Source organism: Pristiophorus japonicus, chromosome 13 (assembly GCF_044704955.1).
Source record: "Pristiophorus japonicus isolate sPriJap1 chromosome 13, sPriJap1.hap1, whole genome shotgun sequence".
Classification (NCBI taxonomy): Eukaryota; Metazoa; Chordata; class Chondrichthyes; family Pristiophoridae; genus Pristiophorus; species Pristiophorus japonicus.
This window is the reverse complement of record NC_091989.1, coordinates 22,811,270-22,827,023: the sequence shown is the minus strand read 5'-3', so window position 1 is coordinate 22,827,023 and position 15,754 is coordinate 22,811,270. Positions and strand designations below refer to the sequence as shown.

At 48.0% G+C, this 15,754-nt stretch overlaps 1 protein-coding gene across 1 annotated transcript in view; it reads right to left on the bottom strand.

The window, feature by feature from the left end:
* Positions 1-15,754, bottom strand: part of snd1 (staphylococcal nuclease and tudor domain containing 1) — a 1,067,139-nt gene that overhangs the window by 946,747 nt on the left and 104,638 nt on the right. Inside the window, exon 10 of the mRNA XM_070897262.1 lies at positions 14,766-14,879. Within this exon, the coding sequence (XP_070753363.1) occupies positions 14,766-14,879 (114 nt within the window). The remainder of the gene's footprint in view (positions 1-14,765; positions 14,880-15,754) is intronic.

Sequence of the window (15,754 nt, the reverse complement as noted above, 5' to 3'; positions counted from 1 at the left end):
GTGGGGGGGGAAGAGGAGTGCGTGGGGGGGGAAGAGGAGTGCGTGGGGGGGGAAGAGGAAGTGCGTGGGGGGGGAAGAGGAGTGCGTGGGGGGGGAAGAGGAGTGCGTGGGGGGGGAAGAGGAGTGCGTGGGGGGGAAGAGGAGTGCGTGGGGGGGGGAAGAGGAGTGCGTGGGGGGGGAAGAGGAGTGCGTGGGGGGGGAAGAGGAGTGCGTGGGGGGGGAAGAGGAGTGCGTGGGGGGGGAAGAGGAGTGCGTGGGGGGGGAAGAGGAGTGCGTGGGGGGGGAAGAGGAGTGCGTGGGGGGGGAAGAGGAGTGCGTGGGGGGGGAAGAGGAGTGCGTGGGGGTGGAAGAGGAGTGCGTGGGGGGGGAAGAGGAGTGCGTGGGGGGGAAGAGGAGTGCGTGGGGGGGGAAGAGGAGTGCGTGGGGGGGGAAGAGGGAGTGCGTGGGGGGGGAAGAGGAGTGCGTGGGGGGGGAAGAGGAGTGCGTGGGGGTGGAAGAGGAGTGCGTGGGGGGGGAGAGAGGAGTGCGTGGGGGGGGGAAGAGGAGTGCGTGGGGGGGGGGAAGAGGAGTGCGTGGGGGGGGAAGAGGAGTGCGTGGGGGGGGAAGAGGAGTGGGGGGGGGAAGAGGAGTGGGGGGGGGGGGAAGAGGAGTGGGGGGGGGGGGAAGAGGAGTGGGGGGGGAAGAGGAGTGGGGGGGGGGAAGAGGAGTGGGGGGGGGAAGAGGAGTGGGGGGGGGAAGAGGAGTGGGGGGGGGAAGAGGAGTGGGGGGGGGGGGGGAAGAGGAGTGGGGGGGGGAAGAGGTGTGGGGGGGGGAAGAGGAGTGGGGGGGGGGAAGAGGAGTGGGGGGGGGAAGAGGAGTGGGGGGGGGGAAGAGGAGTGGGGGGGGAAGAGGAGTGGGGGGGGAAGAGGAGTGGGGGGGGAAGAGGAGTGGGGGGAAGGGAAGAGGAGTGGGGGGGGGGGAAGAGGAGTGGGGGGGGGGGGAAGAGGAGTGGGGGGGGGGGGAAGAGGAGTGGGGGGGGGGAAGAGGAGTGGGGGGGGGGGGAAGAGGAGTGGGGGGGAAGAGGAGTGGGGGGGGGGGGAAGAGGAGTGGGGGGGGAAGAGGAGTGGGGGGGGGGAAGAGGAGTGGGGGGGGAAGAGGAGTGGGGGGGGGAAGAGGAGTGGGGGGGGAAGAGGAGTGGGGGGGGGGAAGAGGAGTGGGGGGGGGAAGAGGAGTGGGGGGGGGGAAGAGGAGTGGGGGGGGGGAAGAGGAGTGGGGGGGGGGAAGAGGAGTGGGGGGGGGGAAGAGGAGTGGGGGGGGGGAAGAGGAGTGGGGGGGGGAAGAGGAGTGGGGGGGGGGGAAGAGGAGTGGGGGGGGGGAAGAGGAGTGGGGGGGGGAAGAGGAGTGGGGGGGGGGGAAGAGGAGTGGGGGGGGAAGAGGAGTGGGGGGGGAAGAGGAGTGGGGGGGGAAGAGGAGTGGGGGGGGAAGAGGAGTGGGGGGGGGGAAGAGGAGTGGGGGGGGGAAGAGGAGTGGGGGGGGGAAGAGGAGTGGGGGGGGAAGAGGAGTGGGGGGGGGGGGAAGAGGAGTGGGGGGGGGGAAAGAGGAGTGGGGGGGGGGGAAGAGGAGTGGGGGGGGGGGAAGAGGAGTGGGGGGGGGGGAAGAGGAGTGGGGGGGGGGGAAGAGGAGTGGGGGGGGGGGAAGAGGAGTGGGGGGGGGAAGAGGAGTGGGGGGGGGAAGAGGAGTGGGGGGGGGGAAGAGGAGTGGGTGGGGGGAAGAGGAGTGGGGGGGGGAAGAGGAGTGGGGGGGGAAGAGGAGTGGGGGGGGGAAGAGGAGTGGGGGGGGGGAAGAGGAGTGGGGGGGGGGAAGAGGAGTGGGGGGGGGGGAAGAGGAGTGGGGGGGGGGAAGAGGAGTGGGGGGGGAAGAGGAGTGGGGGGGGGAAGAAACATAGAAACATAGAAACATAGAAAATAGGTGCAGGAGCAGGCCATTCAGCCCTTCTAGCCTGCACCGCCATTCAATGAGTTCATGGCTGAACATGAAACTTCAGTACCCCCTTCCTGCTTTCTCGCCATAACCCTTGATCCCCCGAGTAGTAAGGACTTCATCTAACTCCCTTTTGAATATATTTAGTGAATTGGCCTCAACTACTTTCTGTGGTAGAGAATTCCACAGGTTCACCACTCTCTGGGTGAAGAAGTTTCTCCTCATCTCGGTCCTAAATGGCTTACCCCTTATCCTCAGACTGTGACCCCTGGTTCTGGACTTCCCCAACATTGGGAACATTCTTTCTGCATCTAACCTGTCTAAACCCGTCAGAATTTTAAACGTTTCTATGAGGTCCCCTCTCATTCTTCTGAACTCCAGTGAATACAAGCCCAGTTGATCCAATCTTTCTTGATAGGTCAGTCCCGCCATCCCGGGAATCAGTCTGGTGAACCTTCGCTGCACTCCCTCAATAGCAAGAATGTCCTTCCTCAAGTTAGGAGACCAAAACTGTACACAATACTCCAGGTGTGGCCTCACCAAGGCCCTGTACAACTGTAGCAACACCTCCCTGCCCCTGTATTCAAATCCCCTCGCTATGAAGGCCAACATGCCATTTGCTTTCTTAACCGCCTGCTGTACCTGCATGCCAACCTTCAATGACTGATGTACCATGACACCCAGGTCTCGTTGCACCTTCCCTTTTCCTAATCTGTCACCATTCAGATAATAGTCTGTCTCTCTTGTGTGGGGGGGAAGAGGAGTGGGGGGGGGGGGGAAGAGGAGTGGGGGGGGGGGGGGAAGAGGAGTGGGAGGGGGGGGGAAGAGGAGTGGGGGGGGGGAAGAGGAGTGGGGGGGGGGAAGAGGAGTGGGGGGGGGGAAGAGGAGTGGGGGGGGGAAGAGGAGTGGGGGGGGAAGAGGAGTGGGGGGGGAAGAGGAGTGGGGGGTGGGAAGAGGAGTGGGGGGTGGGAAGAGGAGTGGGGGGGGGGAAGAGGAGTGGGGGGGGGGAAGAGGAGTGGGGGGGGGAAGAGGAGTGGGGGGGGGGAAGAGGAGTGGGGGGGGGGAAGAGGAGTGGGGGGGGGGAAGAGGAGTGGGGGGGGGGAAGAGGAGTGGGGGGGGGAAGAGGAGTGGGGGGGGGGAAGAGGAGTGGGGGGGGGAAGAGGAGTGGGGGGGGAAGAGGAGTGGGGGGGGGAAGAGGAGTGGGGGGGGAAGAGGAGTGGGGGGGGGGAAGAGGAGTGGGGGCGGGGAAGAGGAGTGGGGGCGGGGAAGAGGAGTGGGGGGGGGAAGAGGAGTGGGGGGGGAAGAGGAGTGGGGGGGGGAAGAGGAGTGGGGGGGGGGAAGAGGAGTGGGGGGGGGAAGAGGAGTGGGGGGGGGGAAAGGAGTGGGGGGGGGGAAAGGAGTGGGGGGGGGGAAAGGAGTGGGGGGGGGGAAAGGAGTGGGGGGGGGGAAAGGAGTGGGGGGGGGGAAAGGAGTGGGGGGGGGAAAGGAGTGGGGGGGGGGGAAGAGGAGTGGGGGGGGGAAGAGGAGTGGGGGGGGAAGAGGAGTGGGGGGGGAGGAAGAGGAGTGGGGGGGGAGGAAGAGGAGTGGGGGGGGAGGAAGAGGAGTGGGGGGGGGAAGAGGAGTGGGGGGGGGAGGAAGAGGAGTGGGGGGGGGAGGAAGAGGAGTGGGGGGGGGAGGAAGAGGAGTGGGGGGGGGGAGGAAGAGGAGTGGGGGGGGGAAGAGGAGTGGGGGGGGAAGAGGAGTGGGGGGGGGAAGAGGAGTGGAGGGGGGTGGCGAGGAGTGTGTGTGGGGGGGAGTGGGAGAGGACTGTGTGGGGGGGGGGGGTGTGGAGGAGTGTGTATGTGTGTGTGTCGGGAGGAGGAGGAGAGTGTGTCTTGGGGGGGCGGGGGGGAGGAGAGAGAGTCGGGGCGGGGGGCGGGGGGGAGGAGAGAGAGTCGGGGCTGGGGTCGGCAGTCTCAGGTCCTGCTTCTCGGCACCATGTGGAGGGAATGATTTGGAGCCGGGTGGGGTTTGACAGGGGCATGACTTGACACACGTTGTCCAAAAAAAAATGCAGTACAAATAGTTACACTGAAAACAAATAGGCTTGTGTTCCTGAAAGAGTGGCATACATAATCTGCAGCTATTATCACTTCATCACCAGTTTTCACAAAATAAACGATCACGTGATGGTATAAATCTAATTACATCGTAATCTTCAATTCCTGCATTGTAGCTCGGGTTACATGATTCTCAGCCTGTGCAAGTTGCATGGACTCTTCGTAATCGGGAAGTACCTGAGAACTTCATCTCAAAACAAAAAACAACAGAAGTTTGCCATTAAAACAGATCAGCAAGTTCACCAGATGCACTCGATGCTAGTAATGTTTACACCTGAATCAGCTAGGAACACATTACATACTTATACACTACGTGTCATCCCCATTTCTTGTCCCAATTTTTAGTGAGTTGTCTAAAATGTGTCAAGACTAAAATCTGAGGAAAGAAATCAGCATTTAAAAAAAAATTCACAGTCCTGATCCAACACAAAAATTAAGTCACAGTTCGTCCCATCACAATTGAAACATTGGTCCATAAGACTGAAGCCATTACAATTAGCAACTGCATGTTTGTGGGAGAGTGAATGATCCAAAGAAACCAAAAGCTTCCTAATAGTAAGCGCTCTCAATTGAGGGAACCTGTGTGTTCGTTTTTAAGGAACAACCATCACACTCAAAGTTGGTAACCCTATGTTCTTTTTTCAAAATGGTACAGCAGTGAATTGCCAGTGACTGGTCCTGCAGCATTCAATGGAATCCTGCCTGGGTCAGGCTTCATTGCTTTCAAATTCGAATTCCATTATTGGAAGGGGAGGGAGGATTTATGAGTGAAAATTCAATAGATGTGCAATAAATGTGTATCTACGGCACTAATCCAATCTCTGGGTTCCAATTATGTTCATCTGCTACACAAGGACATATTTGAACCCCTCAAATGGATCACTGCCTTTTAATTCACTGTTTGACCTCCATTACATCTCGTATAAATCCATTCTTTACTTTAACTGAGATATAGTGTGCCAAAACTCTACAAGCTCTCAGACAACTGTCTCAAGTCAATGTGTTACTTATCTGCGACAGTGGCAATCATCTCTGGAGATGCAAGTTCACATTTCAACTAAGTAAGCAGCCACAATTCCAGATCAACGTCAAACAAGAACAGAATGCAGCACCAGGCTGCGCCACCAACAGATCAATTAAAATACAGATTTAACAGACCGAAGTGAAATACTGAACTCTTAGCTCCAGGGTGGTCCCTTCAAATGGAATTGAGCACCCAGAAATGACACATGCAGCTCCATACAAGATGCCATCGTTACACCAAATAGAGTCCAATGGCTTACACATCACCACTTTTGTCTTAGCTGCTGGTGCACAAAAAATACACCATTGGCATGTTCAGACACATTAAACACTCAATCTATCTGCAGGCAAGAAAAATGGCAGCAGCTTGGGTTGCTCTTCTGACTCCAGTAGTGACTTTCCAGGCCGCTGGAGGCAGCAGAATCAATTTATTTACATTAAAAGGTTCCCTTCACCAGCAATCATCATAGAAACATAGAAAATAGATGCAGGAGTCGGCCTTCGGCCCTTCGAGCCTGCACCGCCATTCAATAAGATCATGGCTGATCATTCCCTCAGTACCCCTTTCCTGCTTTCTCTCCATGCCCCTTGATCTCTTTAGCCGTAAGGGCCATATCTAACTCCCTCTTGAATATATCCAATGAACTGGTATCAACAACTCTCTGCAGCAGGGAATTCCACAGGTTAACAACTATCATCATCATCATAGGCAGTCCCTCGAATCGAGGATGACTTGCTCCCACGTCAAGAAGTTCACAGGTGTTTCAATGAAGGACCTAATATTCCAGGTCCCGAACTAAATTTTGAAGGGTGGAAGATGCCTGCGTGTGGATTTAATTTTTTTTTTTTTTTTAAAAACATGTGGTGGCCGTTGCACACCAGCCACCACATGGGCTTGACAGAGCTAGGTCTTGGTCCAGTAGCAAGGGTTAACCAAGATGACTGGAGACCAGCTCTGCTGCACAGACCCAGTGCGCGCACATATCGCAATGTGGGCTGGCCTGTGTTGCCCTGGGGCCCTCGCCTTTCCTGGGCTCCGAACTCGCGCATCTCCTGGGCCCCGATCACGTCCCTCTGCAATATCTCGCCGCTCCTTCGCCCCGATCTCGCTGCTCCTGCTGTACCTGCCCACGCTCCAATCACTGACGTGGACCTTGATGACGTCCCTCTTCACTGCCGTTGCTCTCCTGCTCCAGCACGTGCTGCTCCCTGGAGTGATACGCCTTCTTCGAGGCAAATGCAACAGGAGACTCTACAGTAATTCTTTCCAGCATTAGCTGCGTAACAATTCATCTAACTTGGGTGCAACTTGATCCAAAATACTTTGTTAACTGCTCTTTATCTACATGACTTTAAAATCATGGGTCAGCCATGGATCAGTGGTTGTACACTCACCTCTAAGAAGGTGGAATTCAAGCCCACTCCAGAGAATTGGCACAAAATCTTGGCTGACATTCCAGTGCATTATCCATTACAGGCAGTCTCAAAATTGAGGAAGACTTGCTTCCACTCTAAAAGTAAGTTCTCAGGTAACTGTACAGTCCAATACAGGAATTGTCTCTGTCACAGGTGGGACAGACAGTCATTGAAGGAAAGGGTGGGTGGGGAGTCTGGTTTTCCGCACGCTTCTTCCGCTGCCTGCGCTTGTTTTCTACATGCTCTTGGCGACGAGACTCGAGGTGTTCAGCACCCTCCCGGATGCTCTTCCTCCACTTCGGGCGGTCTTTGGCCAGGGATGTACCATCTTTCGGATGAGATGTCAAACAGCGGTCCTGCCTACTCGCTCAGATGAACGCAAAAGATTCCCACGGCATTATTGGAAAGAAAAGTAGGGAAGTTCTCCCTGTATCGTGGCAAACCATCAACTAAAGCAATTAAAAGAATTATTCGGTAATTTATCTCATTGTTGTTTGTGGCTACATTACAACAGTGACTGCACTTCAAGAAGTACTACATTGGCTGTGAAGTGCTTTGGGACATCCCAAGGTGATGAAGTGCGCTATGTAAATGCAAGATCTTTTTTTTCTTATACGCCCTACTTCAGGTGCCCGACCGAAGTTGGACTTCTCAACTTAAAATGGCCCAAGGGGCAACTCCCGGTTTAAAAAAAAACTTCAGAAGATTCGGTAAAACAAATAACAGCTTATCTGACTGCGGGGAATAAAACTTACAGTTCTCCACTATCAGAATTTGTGGTATAATGGATTCCTGAGGCAGTCCCAACTGGAAGTAAACAACAGGAGGTTGATGCACTGCTTTATTGCCCTCCAGATCAGTTTCTTTCTGCTAGCAGGTTTTTCTAGAGGTGATCACTCATCACTGTGCTTGCCCCATTCAGTGTGATTATGCCTGAAGTTAAAAGGTAGTCAGGGTTTAGCTAGCTCACGTTGGAGCAACCTATAACACAGCCAGAAAAAGACGCTCACTGAGCTGTTGAGCATGAGTTTAACAGGACCTGTTAACAGGCTAAATAAAAACACGTTTCTCAAATTGATCCACACGTAGCTCAAGAGAGCTTTCTCAGTCCGAGTTCCTCATCAGTTCTCCAAGACCATTTCCCCTAGCTGGATAGGAAGGCAAAGGCTTGCCCTCTGACCCTTCCCCAGCTCTGCATGCAAGGATTCTCCTATTGAGCTGCCTGTCAACCCAGTGACTCCCCTCCCGATAATGGGTGCCTGTCAAACAATCCCACTCAGCCAATATAATTGCAGTCCTCCCAACAGTCCAGGTTGAAGTGCTGTAGTGCAATAAAGAATCTAATTAAGGATAAGTTTAGATAGCTGACCCATTAACTTGTGGGTCAGCTCATTAAGATACCCAGTCCCTCAATGCTTCAGTGGTTCCAGTATTTCTCAAGTATATCATAGCTTAATTTACTACTAATCCAAAACTTGACAGTTGCAAAGAGCATTTAAAAACCCCCTTGAAGGAAGCAGCTGGACTGCCACTGAAGCGGAGGCATGTGCAGAGCTGAGTCAGTATTACATAATGTGGGTAAAACTTGGGTCGTGTGGACACAATGTACCTGAAGTCGATATGCTCACCATCCATTTCATTGTGCAATAACTATCAGCAGTGCTACATTACTTTTAAACTTCACCTCCCTCAGGGAGGCTGAGAGTTCATTGCTCTGCGATAGCTTTGCGTCACTAGATTACGCTTCTGCAGAGACACATTATGATTATGCTACCAACTTCCAATTAAATTGCAGGACTTTTCCCCCCTGGGAGGGTTAAAAGGGTCAGCTAGTGCTTTGCTGAAAAACCCGAGGCAAATTATGGAATGCAAAAGCAAATCCCTATAAATTATGGATTAGGCCAAGAGTAAGCAGCAGATTTGTTCCATCAAACATTGATATTATTTGAAGTCCATTAAACACTCATCCATCTATTTGGAATACGTTAAGTGGGGAGACACTTCAATGATTATAGAGGGCTTCAAAGAATCTGAATCTCTGAACTATCTAAACATAATGAGCTTTAACTGACACTGAAGGCCATACTCTACTTGCACATTTTAATTGACTCCTCCTCCTTTTTTCATTTGTTGCCATAAATTGGCACCACAGTAAACAAGGAACATAAGCCCAAAGAAGACATTGAAGAGACCATCTGCAGGCTTCAGTATTACAGCACAAGAATGTTACATTACCTTCATAGGTTATAAGCGCCCTCATTTGAATGCAGTTCAAGCTCTACATACAAAACTACCTCCCAAACTCCATCAAACCTGGCGTAAACATGATTCCTTGCATATTTAAAAAGTTCTTTGCATTCACTCAGTCTCCCTTTTGTCGCATCCTTTTAAAAAGGATGTACAGTTCAGAACAAGGTCCTACTGTCATAGACCCTCTATGGCATTAAAAGGTTAAAGGAAGTATGAGCCAATGCTGTTTCTCCCTCCCTCTATATTAAACTGTGGACTATTCATCAATGAGTGGCATTTGAATGAATGAGCAAGAAAATGTCTTTTGGAAGCTGTGGTGTGTTTTGTTTTTAGAAAGACTGAACTCCAAAACCTATTATTCATAAATACCAAAATATCAACTGCTATTGAGGAAAAAGTACTCACCAGACTGGGGAACAGAGCAGTCGGTTTCTTAAACACACTCTTTTCTCTCTCCCCTCAAAGAAAAGGTACAATTCCAACAGCTGCTACTTGGTCAGTCCTAAAAGGTGTTTTCTCTAGAGGTACTTCATAAATGGAAGCAAAGGCAATTAGCCAAACTAGTAGGGCGTTAATATGCAGCAAACGGCCACATTTCTAAAACCGTTATCTACAAATGGTAACAAATATCCTTCAGTGCTTTAGGCGAGAAGGGTAAATGGAGGGGAAAATTCCTGAGCTAATCCCTTTGCCCAATCAACCAAGGGTCACAGAGCAATCAGTGAGGCATGTATCACTATTCTTTCAGCAAAATCCAGGAATTTCGACCCCAACACCATTACAGAACCATACAGCAGAAAAGGAGGCCATTTGGTCCATCATGCCTGTACCAACTCTTGGAAAGAGCTCTCCATTTAGTCCCACTCCTCTGCTCTTTCCCATAGCCCTGCAATTTTTTCCTCCCTTCAAATACTCATCCAATTCCATTTTGACAGTTTTAACAGGTTGAATCTGCTTACTTCACCCTTTCAGGCAATTCATTTCAGATCACAACTCACTGCATTAAAAAAAATCTCATCCCATTGCAACCTCAGTTTAAGTTAATCAAATCCAAAGTTTTAAATATTTAATAACTTACAGCAGTTAATTTTTTTATATAAACAAAAGTTCCTTAAAACTGACATTATATAAATAATTTCTAAAAACTCATCAGTATCCATTTTAAAATCAAATCTACACAAGGTTGAGATTATCCAGTTCTTTATTTTTTATTTCAGCGCCAAGTGCTTCCGATATTGGTACAAGTCTACTGTTAATTCCCTTCTTTTGAATTACTGGATAGTTTAAACTGGATGAATACAAAATAAAAACAACTTGAATTAAGAGGAGACAACTATATTAGAACAATATATGGGGCCCAAATTTCCCCATGAGTTGCACCGTCTTTTTTGGTGTAACTTGATTTTTTTTGGTGCATCTTTTTAGTTGCAAATATGGCCATTTAATTTGTGCCAGTGTTAGTGAGTTAGTTAGGTTTTTTGTTAGGTCAGTTTTATTTCCCCAAAAGGGGACGTTCCCAGCCACTTACACCATTTATGCCAATTTGGCCAGAAAAAAGTTGTACTAAACTAACTTAGGGCAGCATATGTGTCCACTTTTGTCCGCACAGAAAGACCTTACTTACAGTTAAGGAATCGGTACAAGTAACTACATTTAAAAGCACCAAGCAAAAAAAGTAATAAGCAATTAATTAATAAAATAGAAGCAACCCTGCACCTAAAGCACCAAAATCAATCAGTAAATAATAACAAATAGAACTCCTATCTTAGGAAACGCAGTGGGCTGCCGATGAGGGAGCCCATTCGGCCAGGGCTAGGAACGGCGTACTTCAGCCCCTCCCACACAGCCTGCAGCGCGCGTTTGCTGAAACGGCCTGCCAGGAGCTAGTGCACATGCGCGCAGACTCTAGCGGCATGTGCAGAGGTCCCGGCACGGTTTTCAGCACCGGGATCTAGCTCCGCCCTCCATCTTTCTTCTGCGCCACGCCAGCTCCACAAACGGCCCGAGAATCGGCCACGATCGGACAGATTTTTTTTGCCGCTGCTTCTAAGGTAAAATGTCGGGGGTGGGGGGGGGGGGGGGGGTGGGGGCTCGCCGAAAAAACCGGAGGGCCAAATTTGGGCCTATTGTGACGGAGATGGTCATAGAAACCAGCAATGATGGAGCACAAACTGTTAATTCAGCTCAGCTCTCACAGCAACAATAACTTTTCAAAGCCACTACCCCCAACTGATGTTATCAACACTTGCAATTAAAAAGATAATGAATAGAAGAAAACAAAAAGGTTAATCTTTTACAACCATTTCTTAAAAGGGGTCCTGATGGGAGCTTCAATGAGATTCCATAAAAGACGCAAATTTAGTTTCTAATTAGATGCGGTCCACATTTTATTTTTCAGTGTTGGTCCTGGAATGTAAAGTGTCATTTGTAGTTAATTTGACCTCCAATACCAACTCAACTCAACAGGTGATCTGTTGCGGATGTTCTGAAAGACTAGCTCATCAGAGTATACCCAGCCCAGCTCTCTCCAGCCAATGAACTAACATAAACTCAACAGCAGAACAATCTAGAAATAATTATTTCAGGGCAATACTGAGCAAAATTAAACACGTCACTGCAACAGCAAGTGTGAAGTACACTGCAAAGTGTTCCAAGTTACTTAAAACTATTTTAGGAAGGCTCAACTCCTGCAGCAGCCTGCACAGCAAAGTGCTCAAACTAGGCATGCTGATTACCAGATGGTTTCTACATGGATCTCACTATGGCACATACCACAGAACCTGTATTAGTACAAGTTTCTGCAGTTCAATCTTCACCTTACCCCTTCAAGCTCGCATACAAATTTGTTGTAATGAAAGGTTGACTCTAAAATTCTTCTGTTTTGTTCAGTTTGTTGGACCATTTTTTCCTTTAAACCAGCAAGTGACAATTACACCATCAGGGCCACTGACATGGAAAAATTACTGACCCCAACAGCATGAGGAAGCTGAATTAACACGTCTAGTCACTGCAGAAGCAGTTAGATTAATGACCATTGCTACTGGTGTTAATTCAGCTCTTGCATCACAGGGCTCAGCAACTTCTTCAGTCCAATACCTCAACATCATTGCTCAGAATTTTAATACAGCACCCAAAATTAAGCAGGACAAATCAGACATTAATTGTAATAATTCTTCAAAGTTTTGGGGGAAAAACAGATGGTAGCAAACATATTACTGGGCACTGCTTGGTTTACAAATCTGGGGGAGAAACTGCCAATGGGAATCAACTGGGATGTCCATGATACAACCGCAATAAAACCACACAAAGTAACAAGTAAAGCAGATTGACATATGAAGCAAGTGGTGTCTAAAATGTTAACCAACAAGCTGGCAGAGTGATGGTTGCTGTTAAATGTATTGCGATTTTTCTTCATTTGCAATACACGAGTTTTTGGAAACGGGAAGCTGCTATATTTTAAAAGAATAAAGATAGAGCAAGTTAAAAATACCATATTTCAAATAGACCATTAGAGTCACTCAATCAACATCTTGCAATTGACATTTTAGACATGAATTGCACTAACTGTCGGAATCCACTTCAACATCAAGTCTGTGCTTCGCTGCTTAATAAATGTATCAAGGTTAGAAGGACTCAGGCAACTAACATTGTACTTAACTTTAAAAAAAAATGATACTATGGTCCCATGCATCAGTTTCAAGTATGGTTTTAAATACCAGTTTTAGAAGAAATGTTCTGCAGTCCAGCAATTTCAGGAAAATTTGTCACTTCAATTTCTTCACCTCTTAAAAATGTGGGAATAAAACAAATTATTCCGAGAACATCAGATTAAGAGGAAGCACAAGCTCTTTTATGAACAACTGATACTACAGGTACTTACCAAGTTTTTTTTTAAATCCCTGGAGTTTGACCAAAGTTATGGTGGGATGAGAGTGGTCAGATAGGACTACAAAAACCCTGCCCTGTCCCACTTTCTTCAAATAGGGACAAACTAATTAAAATCAATGTGCAGAAAAAAAATGATACTCAACCATCACTGCCTTAGTAGCATGGTGGCATAAGCATATTGGACTCCAACCAATGTTCCCTGTAAGCTGAGAGGCCATGCTCCAGAGATCCTGTGCAGCTGGCTTTTCAATTTAAAAAAACATGCATGCGTAGTCTTTAGAATGGACCATGTAGCCCCTTAAAGGGGCAGCACAGCTGCCCAAAATTTTTTTTTTTATAAAGAGGGTACATTGAATCTAACATTGCAACAGAGCATCAGGATATCGCATATCAAGAGCTCCCAATCCAGAGTGTCGGCATGTTTGTCAGGATTCAGAGCAGCACGAAAGGCATTTTTGCACTAAGCAAGTCCAGACAATGAACAATGCCCTTCACTCTCCCTCGACTGTAACTCAGTATAAACTCAATATAGCGATCTGTTGGCACAGTGCGGGTTTATGACTCCATTGAGGTAAAGCAGTTAGTCTCGGTGATGTCAATGCAGGGAATCAACCCACCCTACCACCTCACACTTCAATTTCAAAATCAGTCGTCAGGATTCCACTGAAGTAATGGGGTGGCGGAGCAGTTTTAATAGGTATAAAGTCACCTCAAGAGAAGCCAGCCTCACTTGCCAAACATATTACAGGGAAACCCAAGGAAGTAGAAATGATAAAATGCCGTTACAAAAATTGCCACAAGAACAAAACAAACATTAAATAATTGGCAATATGCCTTCTGTTTATGAGATACAAATTAAAAAAAAGAAAGAAACAGAGTGGAAGTTTAAAATAACAGAAAATGTTGTAAATAAACAAAGTCGGCATCTGTAAAGAGAAAAGACAAGATATTGGTGCTGTGTTTACCCTGTTTTCCATTAGTGCACAGGTCAGTTAACACCAACTCTCTTCTCGGTGGTTGCTGTATCTGTTGGTCTTCCCTCCCCCTTCCCAACCTAACTAAAATGCCTGTTTATCTCTTTAGTTCTGATGAAGGGTACACAGCCAAAACACTAACTTGTCTTTTCTCTTCGCAGGCATTAAATGGCCTGCTGTGTATTTCTAGCAGCTTGATTTTATTTCATCCATTTATCTCATCATTTCTTCACACTGTTACAAACCAGCAGAGGACACAATAGTAAGTTAGATATCAATGCACAGTGCAACTAGGACAGGGGGGCAATTTGCAAAAAAAGGCACTTTAAACACAAATTTCTTTAACAGTGGGTTGCAATCTGCAGAGTGTTTAAAGCACCGTGAAAAATGGAAGAATAAACCCCAAAATAATGCAGATGCTGGAAATCTGAAATTAAAACAGAAAATGCATCAACATGAAAAGTCATCCACCTAAAATGTTAACCCTTCCCCTCGCCACAGATGCTGCCTGACCTGCTGAGTGCTTCCAACATTTATGGTGTTCATTAAAAAGACAGTATGAAGAACATAGAAGCTACAACATAAGCCACCACAGCAGTGTGATACAAAATGTCAATTGGCTGCTGTAGCCGACAAGAGTTGCAATTTATATTTTGTAATTAATTATTTTTAAACACCGAGTAGTCGGGAAAATTACTTCTCTCTAAGGATACATTGGTAGTTTCCAATGGCTATTGTCACAGCAAGAGCCCAGTGGCATAGGCAGCCAGTGCTTTGTGGCAATAAACCCACAGAAGGTTCCACAAAGCAAGGTGCATTCTGCATACTATTTCATACAAGGGAAACAAAGGATAATTTCTGCATTATAAAATGTGTCCATTTCACTGTGCTGGGCAAGGGATACTAGCATCCCATTTTATTTTATATAAAATCTGCAAAAATCCTGCAAAACATGCAACCTTATAAGCACAACAAGTTTGGTTCAAATCCAATCGTCGGATCTAGTACAGACAGCCTCAAGTCTACTTTCCAAAAGGAATCTTAACACAGATTCGCAGAATATAGTTACCATTGAGCTTTTGAAAAGAATGTTTTTTGTTCTCTCAATTGTTCCAAAACCCACCACTTACATCTTAAACCTTTGCAGCCTGCTTACCTGGTTGACTTCTCCTTCGAGCCTTGGAGGCCGGATGCTGGACAGATGGATTGTCTTCTGTTCACCTGAATTTAACTTAGCCACCATGGCATCTGCATTTACAATTTGCATAACCTGAAACAAAAACGTTTCAATGGTGGGATTACTTCAACAGGACTGACCTTTTACTGCAGTAATCAGGATGTATGCAGTACATTTGCAATATATGTTTAACATAAATAGGAACAGGAGTCATTTAATGGCTGCACAAATACCCTTTCTTCCAGTTGGAGAAATATCTCAAGAAAACCAATTCAATCTGCCAAAACACTAATAAATTAATGCTGCCATCACCTGTAGGGAGGCTGATAATTAGCTCACCAAGTAAGCCTGATTAGTATCCGATTCCCTTGTTACCTTTCCACCAGTACAAATTGGAGACCTACCAACTCTCCAAGGGAAACTCAGCATCCAAATGGACACAGCGCATCACATACTTCTGCTTCCGAATTAAGACCCACAGGGGTTTGGTACATAGATGTGCTTGCCCACTGTTCTCTTGACAGCAACTGCTCGTGTTATTTTGACTGCGACTACAGTAAAGCACAATGGCAGTCATGTTTTTTTATACCATGCCCACTTGAAATGTAGAAATCACACTGGACCAGTTACTGACCTTCCAAACTTAGATTGTGGCTGGTGACAGCATTTTGAGCTATAGAACATGAGTGATTATTGTCCATCACTAGTACAAAATATCACAGGAATCCAAACACACACGAAAAATCACACCTCAACAGACATTAAACTGGTTTTCAAATCCCTCCATGGCCTCACCCCGCCCCATCTCTAATCTCCTCCAGCCCTGCAACCCTCCCAGATCTCTGCATTCCTCCAATTCTGGCCTCTTGCACATCCCCAATTTTATTCACTCCACCATTAGCCGTGTCTTCAGCTGCCTAAGGCCCAAGATCTGAAAAAAACCTCTGCCTCTCCTCCTTTAAGATGCT